Here is a 17,879-nt window from a genome sequence, read left to right as displayed (position 1 = left end):
ACGCTTTATTTTGGCCCAAAGATATAATCACTCTATTGATCTAAAACTCAGACTGGTTCTAATATTTTTATTTTTCCCTTGGTTTTCTTGTGACAGATGACTTTACTCATGTTGTCTAGGAAAGTGGTTTATAAGAAAGCTGAAACCCACACTCTAACCGTCCCACAGTCCCATTTTGAGCAGGAACGATCCCTCATCCTTTCAGCTGCACTCCTTTCAACCACGAGAGCTACGGTTGTGGTCAGGTTTGCATACAGTCATCATGGGCGTCCTCATTTTAATGATTTCTTTGAATTGTTTTTTGTTTTTCCCAGGGTGGAGCGATTGTACAGCATACATCTTTAATGACTTTAAAGAACAAGAATTGGATGCACGAGTTTGAACTTATTTTGGATTTTCTCTAATCCACACAGGGTCAAAAGTATACACAGAAGCTCAAATACACTCCCGCTAATTTGTGGACAAATGTCCCTTAGCAACTTGAACCTTGGCTAGGTGCTTTTGGCAGCAATTAATAAGCTTCTGGCATAATTCCAGCCAGATATTTGACCACTCTTGGGTAAATTTGGTGATTTCCTGACACAGACTGGGTTTATAAGTGTAGACTTCAGAAGGCCATTTCAGAAGTGTAATGTTAGCCCATAAAATCCATTTTAAAAAACAGTTTGGGATCATTCTCCTGTTGGAAAACCTGTGTCCAAGTTTCAACCTTCTACCTGTTGATTTAAGGTGAAGACCTAACCATGATGCTACCATCACCAAGCTTGACTGGTACACTACTCTTAAGTTTAAAAGGCTCACCTTTACACCTCCAAACACACCTTTTGTCATTGTGGCCACATTTCTTAATCTTTGTCTCATCTGACTATAAAACATTTCTCCAGAAGGTATTTGGCTTGTCCATGTGGGCAGCTGCGTATTTCAGTTGAGCTTGAAGGTGTCAATTTTGAGGCAGGGGCTTTTTACTTGATCAGCATCCTCTCAAGACAGTAGTACTGGTGTTCCAGTAATTTCCAGTTTATGGAAGACCTGGATCCAATCTAATGAGTGCTGTAAAACAATTCCTTTAATGCTGGCAAAGACAAACTACTAGTTGTAATCAGTCATGATCACTTTGGAGTCTTAGCATTAACAAGTTAAAGGACAGTGCAGAACCTTCAGCACCACTTTAGGATTATGTATGTATAGATTTGAGCCTGTCAGTACAGTTTTGACTCTGTGTAGATTAGAGAAAATCAGGTATGCTGTACAATCATTCAATCCCTGGAAAAAGAACAATGCAAAGGAATCATTAAGTTATCATGACTATATGCAGACTTCTGACCGCAACTGCTCGTCTTTCAGTTAAAGGCTTGTAAATGACATTACTGCTAACCCCACTGAAGAACACGATCAAGCTTTCTATTAAAAAAAAAAAAAATGTCCGGTTTAAGAATAAAGACAAGCCAGCACGAGTGGTGTTGTGATGTGCCTTTTAATTCCACAGATATATTTTGGCTTGATCAGATTTAACAGCACTGGTAATCAGACAACAGATGTGAATATGCATGGCTGGATGGTGGGTGCTGGAAGCTGAGCGTTAGCCAGGAGGCCACCCCATACTGCGCCCACCGAGAACGTGGATGTGGATGTGGTACACCGACTGGCCTCCGTCCGGCCCATCGTTGATGATAATCCTGTAGCCTTTGGAAAGGCCGGCATCTTGAGCACACTTCTTTGCAACAATCAGCATGTGGCCCAACAACTAAGAGACACACAGAAAGAATGACTTGCATTAAAGTATTAAAAAGGCAAATAGTTCCCCCTAGTGATCACTGATAGAAATATGCCAGGGAAATGATAGTGTGAGATTGTTTATAGTTTATTTCACAAGCAAAAGTCATTACAATGATACTTACCGCAGCATCGTCATCCTCGGCTTGAGAGAGCTGAACAATTGGCTTTTTTGGGACGACTAGGATGTGAGTGGGAGCCTGAGGTGAGACATCAGGGAAGGCTACACACTGAGAGCCAAAGCAAGAAATTAGAAAACAGAATTAGACTGTGCACAATCAAAATTGGAAATAACTGAAAGTTAGCTGAAAACAAAAAATAAAAATATAATTAAAAAATGATAATAACTCAGGTCTTAATAGTACTTAGATAGTTTTACGTGTTTATGCACACCCCAGTATTTGGAGTTAAACACATTAAGGCTGCTTGCTTATCTCAAAGTCATAGTCATGAATATTTGGTCAATACTGAAAATTTTAAACACACATTTTGGAAAAACAGATTTATTAAACTTTAAAAAAAAAAAACAGGAATAAAATTGTCTTTTTTAGGCTAATTTCCATCAACTCTAATTGTAATTTCAGCTCTAAATGAGATGATCATGAGTCACACTCATTTTCTTCCCCACAGCAGATAACCTGCCTCCACCCTATTCCAAGCATCCTCCTCTGTCACACCAACCCTCTGCATGTTCTTCTTTATTAAATCTAATTTCTGTACCTCCTCATCACTCCCAATGAAGAATCTCATCTGCACCTCTAGCTCTACTTCCTGCCTTTTTGTCAGTGCCACTGTCTACGAACACTACATCACAGCAGGCCTCACTGTCATCTTGTAAACCTTCCCTTTCAATCTTGCTGCTATCTTTCTGTCACAAATATCTGAAACACAACAAAGAAAGCAGAATGGGGCACAACAACAAATGTCGACTTCGACAAAATTGCAACTAAAATTCAACTAGTGGCACAGCCCAAGCCTTAATGTGACACAATGTTTACATGTTTTTGTTGCATTTAAGGCGTACAAAAATGTGGAATCTGTAAACATGACAGATATAAATTATCTGGAGTCATCAACTATAGCTCATTACACTGGGAATACAAAGCAGTTCCAAAACTTAGAAATAAAAATAAATATTGCTTTTTTTTTAACGCTTTGATTCCCCATTTCACTAATGTCTGCTGCAAATCACTTGATGTTGCTTTATTGTAGGAACCTCACCTTTTAATTTTCCTTGTCTTGCTCTAGCCTACAGCGGCTACATGTTTAACGAGTCCGCAAACAAACAGCACTGGAGTGAACCTTGTCACTTCTTGGTGCAAAGCCAACTATCTGTAACTTCAGACGCTGTGTTGCAGCAAATATGGCTATTTTATAAACTTGCAGATTCTTCTGATGTATTACATGATTTCTGCAAGCTCTGCTGCAGCATTTTTAAATGCAAGTAGGCACAAAAACAGCGTTTCTGCAACGCTGAGTTAGCATTAGCTGAACGCCTCCTGCAGGCAGTTGCGGAGCCACGATGAGAAACATTCAGACTTTAAACGTCCTCGTGAATCAAAGTGATGAACGCATACCTGATCGTCTTCATAGATTAGGTTGGCAGGAATCTCTTTGCGTACAATTTTTCCAAATATCGTATCTCCGCCCGGCTTGGCGGTCTGCGCTTTCGCTGTTTCATCAGCCATGTTGACGCAGATGAGCCCCACGCAGCTTCCAGTGTCACTAAAATCAGAGCCGATCTATGATAAGAGCCACTCCAATTCCTGTTAATGCCACTGTACAGGCTGCAGTTCAGACAGAGGGGCAGCAGAGGGCGCACGTCCCTCAGTGGATAAGCGTGGACGAAGCTAAATGGTGAAAGTAATTATTTACACCTACTTCCCGATTTAAAAACTTACTAAGTTATTTATTTTTCGCAAACACGGTTTCGATTATACACCCGACTTTAAATAAAACGAGACTCGTGTCCTTTATTCTTTAGTACAATGAAAAACATCGTTGTGCTAGTGAAATGTTAATAAATGCTAGCTTTTACGAGTGCACAAATCCATAGACGTTAGAGGAGCAGTCACACCACACCAAAAAACAATACAAAACGTGTGTATAATAAGAAACGTTAGAAGTTTTCTCTAGCTGCTAGCTTCACTCCCCTATTCAAGACGGCAGTAGCCATAAAAGTGACTCATGGTGCCGTCCAGAAAGTTCTTTTTACTCCAACAGAAACCTGTAAAATATCCAAGAAATGGATTCTATGCACCACAACATTTACACTTTTGTGTCCGAAGGGAGCTCTCAGCACAAAACACAGCTCACCAGTGCCCCCCATAAAATGGGAAATCTAGAGAGAGGCCGTTCTCAATCGAATTAGTAGCTCAGTGAAACTACTCTGAGCCCTCATTGGCTACAATCACAGCTTCATTTCCAGCGTCGGCTCTGATTGGGCTCTGACATATGTGACGTCTCCCTACATCGGAAGTGAACACAAGAAGGCAACATGGGCACTCGTTTGAAGGTTAGTATGGGATATTATCGTCTTTTTAAATACCTTTATTGCAACATTGCTTGCATGTTACTTGAAATTGCAGGTGACTGGTAGTATCATTCACAGCTGTTATAAAAGCTGCCTGTTTGTGAATACAGGTTCTGGGCGTTTTTAAAACGCTACACAGGACCAGGATGGCTGTGTTCAAAGATGATGACCGAGCACTGACAGGTGAGTCTGTGAGCAGTATCTTGGACTGATAATTGATGCTTATCAAACAGGAGATGAGTGAACACATGCTCAGCATTCATCAAATGGGTCATTCCTAATGTTCGGTGTCATATGAGCCCCATGAGCGTGTCTTATATTATTAACCCCTCTCTACCATTAAATTGTTTTTATATATATATACCTAAAATTATTTATTTTTTCAGCTGGACAAACAGCCTAAAATGCCATGTCCCCAGACGTCTTTGTGCAAGTTCAATTACCAGTTTAAGTTATAAAAGTCAAAAGTACAATTTGCAGAGTGGCTGCAATCACAGCAAAGAAAGATGTCGCCTTAGGGCTTTTCACATAAATCCATGACTTTCCATTGAAACCAGCGTTCCACTCTGTTCAGATTGTATACATCCTCATCATTGAAAGAGTGTCCAATGGCCTATAGGTGTAAATAGACCTCACAGTCTGTTTCGATACTCATGACCCATAAGAGAAAACCCTTAGTGATCCCTTAGGCAGCATTTGTCCTTCTTCCCTCCTGGATAGCCTGGAGCTTTCTTTAGGTGTTTTCCCAACTTTGACATATGTCCAGCTGGGATAACCACATTTACAGGGCTTTTTTAAATGTGATGTTCTTCTGCTTGTGTGGCCGCTGTATCTGAGGGAATGAGTGACAAAACAATTCTCCTGAAAACGTTATGTCCAGATCAACTTTTTGGGATTTCCTTACCTGAATGATTGAGGATGAATCAAGACTCTCTCATAAGCATTTTTTCCATGTTTTATTATGGTTCACCAACATGTTAAAGCATAAAACGTCCACCCTGTTATTCTTATTTACAGTGTAAACTGATATTTAATGTAATTTTGCATTGTATGGTTGATAAACATGTGAAAATCATCTGGATTACATCAGTAATGAGGGCCGTGTGTAATAGCAGCATGTACACAGAGTAATAGAAAGGTTGCATTGGAGAGATTTATTTTCATCTAATGAGTGTAAATGAAACCTTTTTTCTGAGCCTTTTGCTGTGAAGTCAAATTAGAACTGCAGAATTGCTCAGGTGACTCGAAATATGTTTGTTTTCTTCTACAAAGCTGCACGATTAAAGATCAATGAGGAGTTTCGGAAAAACAAAAATGAAACGTCAGAAGAAAACATCCAGAAGGTACTGTGAAGCATTTTGATATTTGAAAATAAAATTGACTTTATTTAACTTCTACTTTTACTTTTTTTTTTTATATATATATATATAGCTGATTAAAATGGGCTCAGACGTTGACATCGTCCTTCGACAGAGTGTGGTGCAAATGGAACACGTAGCAGAAGATAAGCTGTGTATGACATGATTTGTCTTTTCTTTTCTTTTTTTCTTTTTATTAAGGAAGTAGCATGTGCATGCAAAGATTACTCATACATCAGGTATCATAATGTATATACTTGCTAATGATTTTTTTCCCTCTAATGATACGATTGTGTTTTTTGTTTTTTGTTTTTTTCTCCTCACTCTCAGTGCTTCGGCCCAGAAATGACCTTCTGCTAGAAAACGTCCCCTATTGTGACAAACCAAGGGAAAAGTCGTGACAAACCATTTGATAACTTCATGATCACCAGGAAAGAGACTATATATCATTTGTTGCCTTTTCATCTTCAGTTTGGCTTTATAGAAGGAACATTAAAAAAATAATAAAATATAAGATCATCTCAACACTTTTGATTCTGCAAGGATCTACTTCGTTCTGTTTCAAGGAATCTGTGCTGGGAAAACTGGATCGTGTCATTTCGTGTACAGCATGTTATGAAATGGAACTGAAACATTATCTGCTGGCTTCTTCATATGATTGAATCAAACAAGGGGAAAATATTAATTTGCTGGTACTGTAACAAATGTAAACTGTTATCTGATTAACTACAAGTATTTCCAGAGTGTCCCAGACTTAATTTGCTGTTACAACCACAGACAACAAGAATCAGCTCTGCTTTAAAGCCACAAAAAGAATTATCTTTGAAAACCTTTGTAAAAACCTCTGTGTGAAATATATCTGTAATAAAGGATACCTTAATTTAAAACATTGTTGGCATATAGCAGATTGTAGATATGACAATATGGAAATGTATTTTACAAGTTTATAGTCTGTCTGCGTAAAACTACATATCCCACAATGTCCATTAAAACATAAGATGGTTACGTCATCAAAACGCGCTGTTGCTTTGGTTACGTTTATAACGGTTAGCCTTCCTATTAGCTGTGTAGCCTTCGCTAGCCATCGAGCTCGATGCCAAAAATAAGGTGAGAATTACTTTATTTTATCATTATAACTGTTTACTGTGATAACAGTAATAGTAATATCTGTCGACCGACTCGTCCCGTCTCGTCTCGTATGGGTCAGCTCGGACACATTATGGGAGCTGGCTGCGGCGGAGGTCCACAGCCGGGAGAGCGGAGGTGCAGAGGAGAGGGACGGTGGAGAGGCTGTGAACGAGCGGACGGTGCTTCTGATGGGGAGCAAAGCTGGGGTGTGTGTGTCACTGATTTCACACGGAAGCGCTTGTATCTTGTTACTGTACTGCGTAAACTCACATCCGTTTATTTTTTAGGGCAAAACGTCCATTCTCCTCAGGTGCTTGGACAGGTTGGTATGATGATGCCCGGGCAGACTAGAGTGCTCTAAACCCCTCTTCATATTCACTATTCAGACCCATTGCAGGGGCAGTTTACACCATGCAAATTGAAACACGAAAGCTAAAGCTGATCCTTTCACAGTCAATATTTGGCAAAGCTTTTATATGGCTGAAGTGTTTAGGGAGATTGCCAAGAAAGTATTTGGTGTATCCTATTGACATAAGGAGTACCTGGTGGTGGGATGAGGGAGTGCTGGCAATTATTCAAAGGGAGGGGTTAACAAATAAAAATTTGGGAAAGCATGTAGATCTGCCTCACATAAGGAAAGGCTTATGTGAGGCTCGGCACTAAGGAAAGAAAATTAGCTTGGCGGCAAGATTGAGCTGGAAGGAAGTGTACTAATGAATGATGAGAGGCTGTTGAGAAGATGAAGTAGTTTGAAGAGCTAATGAATGAAGAAAATGAGAGAGAGGAGGACAGTTCAGTAAGGAGGAAGTGATGGCAGCTGTGAGCTAAGAGTGGACTCTTGAAGAGTGAGAGGATGCCTGAGAAATGGAAAAGAAGTGTAGTGATTTTCAAGAACAAGCGTGATGTGCAGAGCTGTAGTGACAACAGAGGGATAGAGTTGTTAAGACATACCATGAAGATATGGGAAAGAGTTTAAGCTTTGTTTGGGAAACGGGGTGATGATTGGTGAGCAGCAGTGTGGCTCATGTCTAGAACGACCTCTACAGATGTACCGTTTGCTTTGAGAGTGTTAATGGAGAAATACAGAGAAGGCCAGAAGGAAGTGTAGTGTGTCTCTGCTGATCTAGAGAAAACACACGAATGAGGTACTGTAAAATATTTAACCAAAAGCACAAGTTAGTTTCATGACATCATACTTTGTATAAACACACTTTTTTTTTGTCTACTAGAGATGAACTATCCAAACCAACTCTGGCCTTGGAGTACACTTTTGGCAGACGAGCACGAGGACACAACACGGTAAGTAAATCCTTTTAGTCTTGGACACTTTGCTTTAGTCTCTTAAAAATGAGAAGACAAATGTGGTTATACACCTTATGCTGTATATGTTTTATTTGCGTTAGTAGGAAGGAACTTCCTTCCAGTATTTCAGCACAGTGACCACATTAGAGAGTACGTTTAGTGTACTTATGTGGCAGGATGTGCTCATTATGCAAGTAAATATTTTAGTTCTTGGTATTAAATGCAGCTGAAATGTGGAACAAGCCATAGAGGGTTAGGGTTGCACTGGATGTTTATGTAACTTCAAGATAAAACTGTTATATACTTATTTCAGCCTAAAGACATAGCCCACCTATGGGAGCTGGGAGGAGGGACCTCTTTGTCAGACCTCGTCCAGATCCCCATCACTCCTGTCACCATCAGGTAGGTCTCTTACAAATATCCTGCTTTTGAATAGGGGTCAGTATTTGACACATTCACAGTGTGAATTATGTTATTTATCTTTTCTGTTCAGATTATTATTTGTATCTTTAAAATCTGAATCTCTTGAACAGCAATGTCATGTCAGTAGAGAAGAAGAATGTTTTCTTGGTCTGAACCTCAGAGGAAAACCATCTTTCCTTTCCTGTCTTGTTCAGCTGTCTCTCAGTCATCCTCGTCCTGGACCTGTCTAAACCCAACGCTCTGTGGGGAACAATGGAGAAGCTACTGCAGGCTGCACAGGCTCACCTAGAGAGAACCTCCTCCCAAGTACAGAAATCCAAATCCGGAGTCAAACACCAGACTCCCAGCCACTCAGCAGCACGTGTCTTACCTAAAGACTATCCTGTAAGACCTTGTCTCATTACACATACAATTTGTATTACAGCAATTTTATAGCTGTGTTACAATTTCTAAATCCACGACTCAAAGGAACTCAACATGTGAGATGAAGCAAATTTCTTTAACCATGTATTATCTAATAATATCAATATCGTTAGACTAAATTAATGTAACCAAGAACAGGATCACAAGTAACTTCCATCTCAGCTAATACATAATAGACTGTAAAAAGCACTGAGGGAAAAGGCAGCTCTGCCTCCTCAGGGTTTATGGTGATACAGGTGAGCCTCTACAGTCGATCAGCACAAGGGATGCAGCACAAAGAGACTGCAGATTAATAAGGATGATAAAAAAAAACAGTCATCAATGGGTAAATGTGCTGGTGCACTGAGGCATCCGTAACAAGTTGCATATTTAAAGTGTTTACATGAACTACTCATGCCTCTGGCTTTTTAAACACTCAAATGTCACAAAGTAAAATTTGCATTGACCTGACAAATGCAACCAAGATGGTGAAAATAGATATTTTATTGTCAGAGGGAACAAAAAGCAAATCTCAACTAAAAGTGTAAAAGTGTGTAAGGCCGGTGCTGTCTCCAGAGTTAACTGTGATTCTGTCAGCAGGACAGAGAGTTGATCAGTCCCTTTCCTGTTCCTCTGCTCATCATCGGCAGCAAGTACGACATCTTCCAGGTAAAACACACTATTTGTACTCTTTTTAAATGATTTATTAAAAAAAGACACGTACACAGAATTATTATTAGATCATAAATTTCAGTAATATTTGTATATAAGATTTCCAATTTTCCCATCTGCTTTTCAGGAATTTGACTCTGACAAGAAGAAAGTTGTCAGTAAAACACTGCGTTTTATTGCTCATTACTACGTGGCCTCTCTCGTTGTAAGAACGTTTTTAATGCTCCTGCAGCACATTTGTATTTAACAAATAATTTTGCACTTTTTCATATATTTCTTATAGTTTGCTGTCTCTAACCACCGCTTTGTATTTGTGTTTGTGTCTCCTAATGCTTTGATTAGTTCACTAGCATCAAATCAGAGAGCCTTATATCAAAAACCAAGAGCTTCTTCTTGCACCTGGCTTTCGGTTTGGAGAGAGGGTGAGGAGGATAAAGCAACATTGAACACAAAGCAGTAATGGGCATGGGCTTTCATTTTAGATTATAGTGTCAATAGAGTTACTTTAATGTTACCACTAATGCTTGATAATACTAGATTTCACAGTCTCATTGCAGATTTATTTACATTTTTGTACTGTATAAAAATTGTATGATATAGAACAGGTTTTCATAAACAGTCTGAGCTTAGGATATTCACTTTAGTTATATAATCATGTGATGGGACAGCTCCAGATAGATATACACACTCAGAAGTCTATAATCTTTACCTTTGTTTATGATGGAGGTATTAGATATTGCATTTAAAGGAGCATGGCTGCTACTTACAACAACTGTCATTGTTTCTTGAAGGGAAAATGTGTGTTGCTCTCATTGAGAATTTCAAAAAAAATGTAAAATGCTGTCTATGTTAGGGTCTGTTGGTTAATGTTTTAGCTGTAATACTGTTTTTCTTGTTCTTTTTTTCTGTAATCAGGAAAACTGTTTCCTCTGACCCCCTCAAGCCGCTCATCATTCCAGCAGGCTCTGATTCCTTCGGTCAAATAGGTGAGCACAGCGCCCCCCAGTAGCCAAAAGTAGAAATGTCTTCAAGTTTTGAATAAACTACAAAACTCTGTGATGAAACAAAACATCTCCTTTAAATCCACCCTCCTTTATTTAACATTTGGTGTGATATTTTATTTAAAATCTGTTAATATAGGTTCCCCACCTACTGTCGATGTGGATATAACGTCTCTCCATGCTAAAAATCCAAAAGACCTCTGGAAGAAAGTGTATGAGCGTGTCTTCCCCCCAGAGGTAGTTAAGCTTCTGGCAACATGTTTGTCTTCTGCAAAATCCAACTTATGTAGACAAACTACTTTTTCTTTTGCATGATTTAAAAGCATCTGTTCGTCTAACCAACTTTGTCATTGCAGAGTACAAATGAGCAGAGAGAGCTAAAGGATCCAGCCAAAGATCCCCAGTACAGTGAGCCTCAGATTGATGCCATGAGAGCCCAGAAAGACCAGGTAATACTTTATATACATGTTTGCATTGCATTTATTTTGACAGACCTACTGCAGTCAAGTCTCTTGACTCATGAGTTGGCAGTACGGTGGTTAATCAGTGGTAATCAGAATTCCCATTCACTTATCTCAGATTCGTGACCCTGACTTTTGTCCTCCTTCTGAGGGGTAGCAAGTATTTAGGAAGATAATAAATCACTAAAGCATTTAACGCAAAATGAAGAAGATACGTTTCTGTGACATAGCACAGTTTCATTTGATAAAGGGATTAGACATAATGGCAGCCCAGATAAAAGAGGCTGTTAAGATATGTGTGTTTATAAAATAATAACCCTGCTTAAAATGACAAGCTCGTGGGATACAAAGTTACAAAAGCTAATGAATATATAATATATTAATAGTCAGAATAAAAATATATTGTATATTTCTTTTTTTAAACACTATTAAGGGCAGTCTGAAATTGCAAGGTCGAAATGACAGAAGGACTTCAGTCTCTGGATCCAGAAGGATATCTGACTTCAGTTCAGTTTGACATTATCCGATTTTCCTTATTTCAATTTTATATGAATTTGCAAAGATATCATGTGATGTCTAATTTTTCCATCTCCCAATAGTAAAATATCCCCCAAAAATTCCTGCATCCAAATCCAGATTTGTATTGTTGCGTTCGAGGCTGTGGTAAAAATTCAATGCAAATCTGTTCATATAACATTCTGAGTAATCCTGCATAGCTAAACAAACAAACATAGCTAAACAAACAGACAAATCAATCGAATGACATGGCCTGTTTGGCGTGGGTAACAGAGTTAAAAACTGTGTACGCTGTACAAAATATACAAATGGAGAAACTCATTCGACATCTTAAAGAAGGTTAATGTTCCAAAGTAACACTTTGTCCTTCAGTAGTCTGTTTCTAGTAGTGATTCTGTCTTGAAATGAACAGGCTGTAACTTTATATCCTGTGGTGATAAACTTAGAGATTAGCTGTCTTCATTCCTGCCTGCAATAGTGCCACTCTGAAACTTGAACTGCAGTAACCCGATGGAGTCACCGGCTGTTATCACTGACTGACTTTCACCTGGCGCTCGTCGTTTCACTCAGCCATTGTGTGGTCTGAGAACTCAATAGAAAAACAGGCTAAAGGTTAATTCCAAATAAGTCTTGAGAAACTCCTTTCTAGACAGCACCCTCTAGTCTGGATTAAAAAGAATCTCAGCAGATCATGGTAGTCAGAAATGACCTCTTTATTTGAGAGATAACACAATGAATTTAGAGATAGGTTTGCGAAGTAAAAATGTATAAATGCATAGTTCAGTACGAATACAAATAAAGACCAATCTTAAGAGTTTTAAGCTAATTAACTATAGTTCTGTTTTCCCCTAGTTAATGTGTATTTGTTGTAGTTTAGGTGCTTCAGTGTCTTGTGGTTATTTACACTGATATAAAAAAAAGAAAGTTTCACAGTACTGCTCTGAGGTGTGAGCACCTCTGTAGACGTAGACGTTTTGGCATTTTCGAAGTGTGGAGCATTCAGGCGTGTGCCAGTCGTCCCTGGAGTCAAACAAGGTCAGACGTGCAATGTTCAGCTGGAAAAAACCAGAGGGCTGCATCTCAAACTCGATACGCCAAAGTTGGCATGTTATACAAAAATATAAGACCCCCAATAGCGCAAAAAACTGCACATTCCAGGGTGGCCTTTTGTTGTGGGCAGTCTGAGGTACACCTGTGCACTACTCATGATGTCAGATCAGCATCCTGATGTGGCACACCTGTGAGGTGGGATGGATTATCTCAATATAGCAGATGTGCCCACTACCACACATTTGGACTGATTTGTGACCACTGTTTGGGAGGGATGGTTATATTGTGTATCTGGAATGAATTTTAGGTCTCTACGTCCATCCCATGGGGAATGGGAGCAGTAACAAAGGTGTTGCGTTTATATTTTTGTTGAGTGTATGTTAAAATTTATAACAGTAAAATTAGAACAAGATTGAAAACGTTTGCCTTTGGTGGAACCTTCCTTCATCTGCATCATCAGATTTAGTCTTGAGTATTTCTTCACAGTAGCGTGTGTTTTTGCATTTACCTGCACTGTTTTGATTTTCTTGTATTGCCTCAGTAATATGTGAAAAGTGTTACATCTGTCTGTTTTTCAGGAGTTGGAGCAGTATAAAAGGAATGCAGCGAAATCATGGAAAGGTCTAGAGCTGGAGACATGAGATATCTTCTGCTTTATTACACACATACAACATGTTATAATGTACAGGGTATATATATTCTATTTGTTTACTTTTGTATTATATTTTCTGTTGTACTTTTCTATAATTACATAAATAAATGCTGACATTTTAATCAAGAAAAATATAGTTTTAGCTTACCAATAATAATGTTTGTTCTTCCAAACAAAACAAACAAATTTATGTTTTTTTTCTTCCCGGCCATCAGTGGTTCTAGGATTAAGGTTACCACAAGAAAACTGTACATGCCATAAACATGCTCGTTTTTCAGGTAACATGTTTCAAGTAGTTTACAGAACATCTGCAGATGTTTAAGTGTTTTAATGTGCATGGCTTCATCCCAGTGAACAGAGATAAACCGTGCTGTACTACATTGTGTGCATCAAGTGTAAACATTTAAACTTATTCTAAGTGCTTATACTACCACTTTATTAGGTATACCTGTTAAAGTGCTTTAACACAAATGTTTAATCTGATAATCACGTGGTAACAATGTAAGACATTGAAATTCAAAGCGTGCATTTGAAAGTAAGAGGATTTAAGCGACTTTGATCATGACATAGTTGTTGGTGCCAGATAGGCAGGTCGAAGCGTTTCTAAAACTGCTGATCTACTAGGATTTTCCAGTGCAACCATCTCTTGGGTTTAAGGAGAATGTTCTGAAAAAGAAAATATGGCTTTTTGATTGTCAGAATGCCTCAAACTGATAGGAAAGCAACAGTAACTCAAAAGCGCTCGTTATGATAAGCAGAAGTGCATCTCTGAATGCGTAACACGTCAAACCTTAAAGCAATTGGGCTTCAGTGGCATCATGTGCCACTCCAGTCAGCTTAGAAAAGAGAAACCGAGGGTACAAATCACACAAACTCACCAAAAGTTTGGATTTCTGCTATGACATTTGCATGGTAGGGTCAACATTTGGCATAATCAGCAACAAAAACTAAACATGAATCCTGTCTTATATCAGTGGTTGAGTTTGTTGCTGGTGGTGTAATTTATTTTCCTAGCACACTTTGGGCTGCTACCAGGTGGCCATCATTTAAACAGTCTGTTGAGTATTGCTGAAAATGTCCATCCCTTTATTATCAAGAAAGCAAAAAGGGTACGGTGTACCTAATACAGTGGTGGGTGTAGGTCATCTCTGAATAGTGAATTTCATAACATAAATGCTTTATAAGCTTAACTTAAAAAGAAGATTTTACCCACAAAGGTGTGTTTGTGGGCTTAGTGACGCACAACCTTGTCCCTGATCTTAAAGCTAATTATGCCCAGCAGCAGCAGAGCAGGCAGGAAAGCGTAGAGGAGAACAAAGTCTAGTGTGTATCGGGACAATGCGCCAGGATAACCCTCCTCAATGATCTGATTGCCATGGGTGACCACACAAGCTCCCGGCAAAGATGTGGAATTATCTGTAATCACAAAAACACAAAAAAGTGTTAAGAGATTTCATCTTCTGAAAGTGCCTTTTAGTCTAAATGACTGTAAGTGCTGCTGAGTGACTTTGACCACTGATCCTGAACCCATCCTTTATAAATCAGTCTTAAAAGGACCAATAGCAGAAAGATCAAATGTAAGACAGATAATTGAAATCAGTTATTTCTAATGATCTTTCCTGCTTTATCCTCTACACTACTCGCAGAATAGTGTAGATATTGGCCAAATTAACAAAATAGCATTCCCTCTAGTATAGGATGATCCCATGTTAAAAATGAACTTACTGCATGTGAACTGGAGACCATGAAACTCCGTGACTATGAGCAGCTCACAGCTGTACTTCTGGAAAGTCAGGTAACTGAGCCACTGAAAGACCTGTGGCATCTGCTGGGTGCTCCTGTTGCAAAGAAGAGGAGAGGAAAGTGAGCATATGTCCTGAGAGTTAGCATTATTATACCTTCATTTTCAATAAATTCTAAATCACAAGTTTTCTCATCATAAAGTTAAGCATATTTGGGATTTTACCTTAGAAAGCCAGATCCCACCACTATCCCTGCAATATTGAGTAGAGCCACTCCAGTGTTGACCATGTTAGGGTCTTGGACCACACCTAGTAGCACCACAGTCAGCAACTCACCTGATGAGAGTGGAAAAAAACAAACAAACATGAATATGTGCAGCTAAAAGATAAAGAAAGTGGAAACGTGGCTATTAAATGCATTCAACCAATTTGTGCCCCCCAAAATAGCACTTTACCCTTTTATTTAATTGGCTCACCTATAACATGCGGCACCAGAACTACAGCAGTGAAACACAGGAAGCGCAAACCTTCCGGATGCATCCCCACTGTCCTGAGAGCAAAGCAAGGCAGAGACAATCACACAGGAGAGACATTGATGACTATGAAACCAAAATCCTTGAGTGGATAAATGTGCTTCTTCCACCGCCAACACAAAAACACATCAAGTTTATGACCAACCAGTAAAGGAAGGAGGTGAAGATGAAGACACTCAGGATGCTGAGGGGCAGGATGTGGAAGATGTAGGCCAAGAACATTTGCCATTTAGTGTAGAGTCCATCCTGACTCTCCTGATCACCGATGGCTCGCAATGCTGGGACTGTGAGTATAAAAACAGAAAGGGTGCAAAAAAGATAAAAGTGACTTCTGGTCCATTCGATATAAAATCAACCAAATCTGAAAAAAAAACAACAACAAAAAACAAACCCTGACCCTATTCCTTTATTTTTTAAAGAGTAACTTTATTATATTTAATAGATATAAATTAGATAAATGAATACTGTCAAATATTGATGCCTGCCAAATCTGAGACTGATTATTCAAGGGATATAATAATGCTGAGTGATTGTGCACATGCACATGTATGTATAAAAGGCTTAATGTTGTTTTGCTTGCAGTTTTTAAATTTACATTAAACTGGGAAAAATATGATGATTTCAAGAGTACAAAACCCAGAAAAATTTCTTAAGTGGAGTTTTACCTTTTCCATATTTCATTCAGTTCCAGTACTTTAAAATCTGCATATTATAATGAACAGTTCATTCTGTTCTATTGTCTCATAACTGAAAGCATGCATATGAAAACAAAATATATCAAAAGGGCTTTCCTTTAACAGGATGATGGCGATTATACATTTTTGCAATCGCTCCATATTTCAGGTGTTCTTGTTTTTATGCCAAGAATTTACCAAGACAACTTGATGGGCCTGTTTCTTTAAAAAAAAAAAAAAAAAAAAAAAGCTTTTCATTGAATCCTATCAGTTGTTATCTCTGAGACTGAAGGTCACAATGATATCCCCAAGCACAACCTCTGATTGTTTGAGTGTTTACAGAGGCTGACTTCAGCTCAGCCCAATCGTTTATCACATCTATTCTCCTCAGTGTCTGTGAGGGCTGGAGACCTGAAGCCAAGATTTTAGACTATGTTGATACAGTCATAGGAAAGAGAAAGTATACTCTCTTAGGTTTTATATATCAAGACATAATAAAAATCATCTGGTCCTCCAAATTAGGTAAATACAAGCGCAGATTAAAAACAACAGATGACATATTGCACCATGTTATTATTAACTAAACCAAAATGCAGAAGCAGTACATGAAAAACTAAGTACATCTTTACTACTGCCAAAGGAGGTAAGTAGCAGGTAGGTGCTGATGATCAAATGCACACAGTTAATTAAACATCAGCATGTCCAATCATCCCTATCTATGCCAAACAATAAAGATGTTAGATATAATCTTTAAGAAGTAATTATTATAGGCTTATAAAGACATCATTCTACAGTGAGAAAGAGTTCAAAACAGTTGGCAGCCTTCCCAGGAGTGGACGTCGGAGCAAATTTATTTTCTATGCTCATGGAAACTGCAAAAAACCCCACAGCTGCAATTCAGACTCTACTGAGCCCGGTTAGCATAAAATAGTTAAAAGTTTACGTTCAAGACAGCACACACACACACACACACACACACACACACACACGCACACGCACACAAAGAAAAGTAGACTGATCAAGTATGGCTTGTTTAAAAAGGGTTTCCAGGGGAAAATCTCTTCTCTCTACATGGCAGCACAGTGTACTGTAGGTTTAAAGTTGCAGCTGAAGACACCACGAGACATCTGGAACAATGTCCTTGGTGGAGATGTTTGGCTGTAAGGCACAGTGTCACATTCTGAGAAATCCAAACACAACATATCCACACAAACACCTATTAACTGTCAGCTGTGGGAGTGGAGGGCATTTGATTTGGTTTGAGTCAGACTGACAGTCTTACAGCTACAGCTTGGCTAACAGAATAATAGGACAATGATCCCAAGCTCAGCAGCAAATCTCTAACAGAATGGCTCTCTAGAGACAAATGCCTGCAAACCTCAATGAACTGAAGCAATGCTGTAAAGAATAGTGTTCAAAAAATCCCTCCGTGTGAGAGACTGATGTAGTAAGACTGCTAAAGGTGGTTTTACAAGCTACTGAATCATGGTGTACTCAATTTTTTACAAAGTGCTTCTGCTTTCTGGCCTATATGATGACACTGTGTGATATGTCAAGTGTTGTTTTTCATCTGAGGTTTATCTCTACCTGTCAGATCTGGCAAGAACTGGAACATTTTTATTATGTTTTGATAAAACCTTGTAAATGACAAAGGGTGTC

General features: G+C 38.8%; 4 protein-coding genes across 7 annotated transcripts in view; 2 read left to right on the top strand and 2 right to left on the bottom strand.

Annotated features, from left to right (window-relative positions):
• Positions 1 to 1,458: 1,458 nt before the first annotated feature.
• Positions 1,459 to 3,508, bottom strand: hint1 (histidine triad nucleotide binding protein 1). The gene is made up of 3 exons (XM_085477268.1): positions 3,351 to 3,508; positions 1,899 to 2,003; positions 1,459 to 1,744 (listed from the first exon to the last, which is right to left on the bottom strand). The coding sequence occupies exons 1-3, from the start codon at positions 3,459 to 3,461 to the stop codon at positions 1,580 to 1,582; spliced, it is 381 nt and encodes a 126-aa protein (XP_085333394.1). The 5' UTR covers positions 3,462 to 3,508; the 3' UTR covers positions 1,459 to 1,579.
• Positions 3,509 to 3,566: 58 nt separating this feature from the next.
• Positions 3,567 to 6,617, top strand: lyrm7 (LYR motif containing 7). The gene is made up of 5 exons (XM_085477269.1): positions 3,567 to 4,288; positions 4,417 to 4,489; positions 5,579 to 5,649; positions 5,738 to 5,819; positions 5,995 to 6,617. The coding sequence occupies exons 1-5, from the start codon at positions 4,271 to 4,273 to the stop codon at positions 6,063 to 6,065; spliced, it is 315 nt and encodes a 104-aa protein (XP_085333395.1). The 5' UTR covers positions 3,567 to 4,270; the 3' UTR covers positions 6,066 to 6,617.
• Positions 6,618 to 6,684: 67 nt separating this feature from the next.
• On the top strand, positions 6,685 to 13,651 carry dync2li1 (dynein, cytoplasmic 2, light intermediate chain 1). Of its 4 annotated transcripts, XM_085477263.1 has the most exons (13): positions 6,685 to 6,771; positions 6,872 to 6,998; positions 7,080 to 7,114; positions 8,022 to 8,091; positions 8,408 to 8,496; positions 8,712 to 8,901; positions 9,520 to 9,588; positions 9,719 to 9,796; positions 9,934 to 10,013; positions 10,507 to 10,577; positions 10,732 to 10,829; positions 10,949 to 11,041; positions 13,198 to 13,651. In XM_085477263.1, exons 1-13 carry the CDS (start codon positions 6,758 to 6,760, stop codon positions 13,258 to 13,260), a joined length of 1,077 nt encoding a protein of 358 aa, XP_085333389.1. In that variant the 5' UTR covers positions 6,685 to 6,757; the 3' UTR covers positions 13,261 to 13,651. The 4 variants fall into 4 exon arrangements, with proteins under 4 accessions (XP_085333389.1, XP_085333390.1, XP_085333392.1 ...); XM_085477266.1 differs by lacking the exons at positions 6,685 to 6,771; positions 6,872 to 6,998 and adding an exon at positions 7,839 to 7,937 and having other exon boundaries at positions 7,100 to 7,114; XM_085477264.1 differs by lacking the exons at positions 6,872 to 6,998; positions 7,080 to 7,114.
• Positions 13,258 to 17,879, bottom strand: part of abcg5 (ATP-binding cassette, sub-family G (WHITE), member 5) — a 14,972-nt gene continuing 10,350 nt past the window's right edge. The window contains exons 10-14 of the mRNA XM_085477262.1: positions 15,692 to 15,830; positions 15,490 to 15,563; positions 15,238 to 15,349; positions 14,997 to 15,109; positions 13,258 to 14,687 (exon numbers count right to left, since the gene is read on the bottom strand). Coding sequence (XP_085333388.1) covers positions 14,503 to 14,687; positions 14,997 to 15,109; positions 15,238 to 15,349; positions 15,490 to 15,563; positions 15,692 to 15,830 — 623 coding nt within the window. The 3' untranslated portion in view covers positions 13,258 to 14,502. The remainder of the gene's footprint in view (positions 14,688 to 14,996; positions 15,110 to 15,237; positions 15,350 to 15,489; positions 15,564 to 15,691; positions 15,831 to 17,879) is intronic.

This window comes from Copadichromis virginalis, linkage group LG13 (genome assembly GCF_057382275.1).
Source record: "Copadichromis virginalis isolate Kocher_CV1m ecotype Utaka linkage group LG13, C_Virginalis_male_GT1.1, whole genome shotgun sequence".
Taxonomy (NCBI): Eukaryota; Metazoa; Chordata; class Actinopteri; order Cichliformes; family Cichlidae; genus Copadichromis; species Copadichromis virginalis.
This window is presented reverse-complemented; position numbering and strand designations above follow the sequence as displayed.

Bases quoted from the DNA above. Each gene is read 5' to 3' on its own strand.
- hint1 (XM_085477268.1), bottom strand. From the start codon at position 3,461: ATGGCTGATGAAACAGCGAAAGCGCAGACCGCCAAGCCGGGCGGAGAT. The intron at 2,004-3,350 runs GTATGCGTTCAT...TTTGGCTCTCAG, and splicing joins TAATCTATGAAGACGATCAG to TGTGTAGCCTTCCCTGATGT. The intron at 1,745-1,898 runs GTAAGTATCATT...TGTGTCTCTTAG, and splicing joins CCGAGGATGACGATGCTGCG to TTGTTGGGCCACATGCTGAT.
- dync2li1 (XM_085477263.1), top strand. The intron at 8,497-8,711 runs GTAGGTCTCTTA...TGTCTTGTTCAG, and splicing joins ATCACTCCTGTCACCATCAG to CTGTCTCTCAGTCATCCTCG. The intron at 10,578-10,731 runs GTGAGCACAGCG...CTGTTAATATAG, and splicing joins TGATTCCTTCGGTCAAATAG to GTTCCCCACCTACTGTCGAT.
- lyrm7 (XM_085477269.1), top strand. The intron at 4,490-5,578 runs GTGAGTCTGTGA...TCTTCTACAAAG, and splicing joins TGATGACCGAGCACTGACAG to CTGCACGATTAAAGATCAAT. The intron at 5,820-5,994 runs GTATGACATGAT...CCTCACTCTCAG, and splicing joins CGTAGCAGAAGATAAGCTGT to TGCTTCGGCCCAGAAATGAC.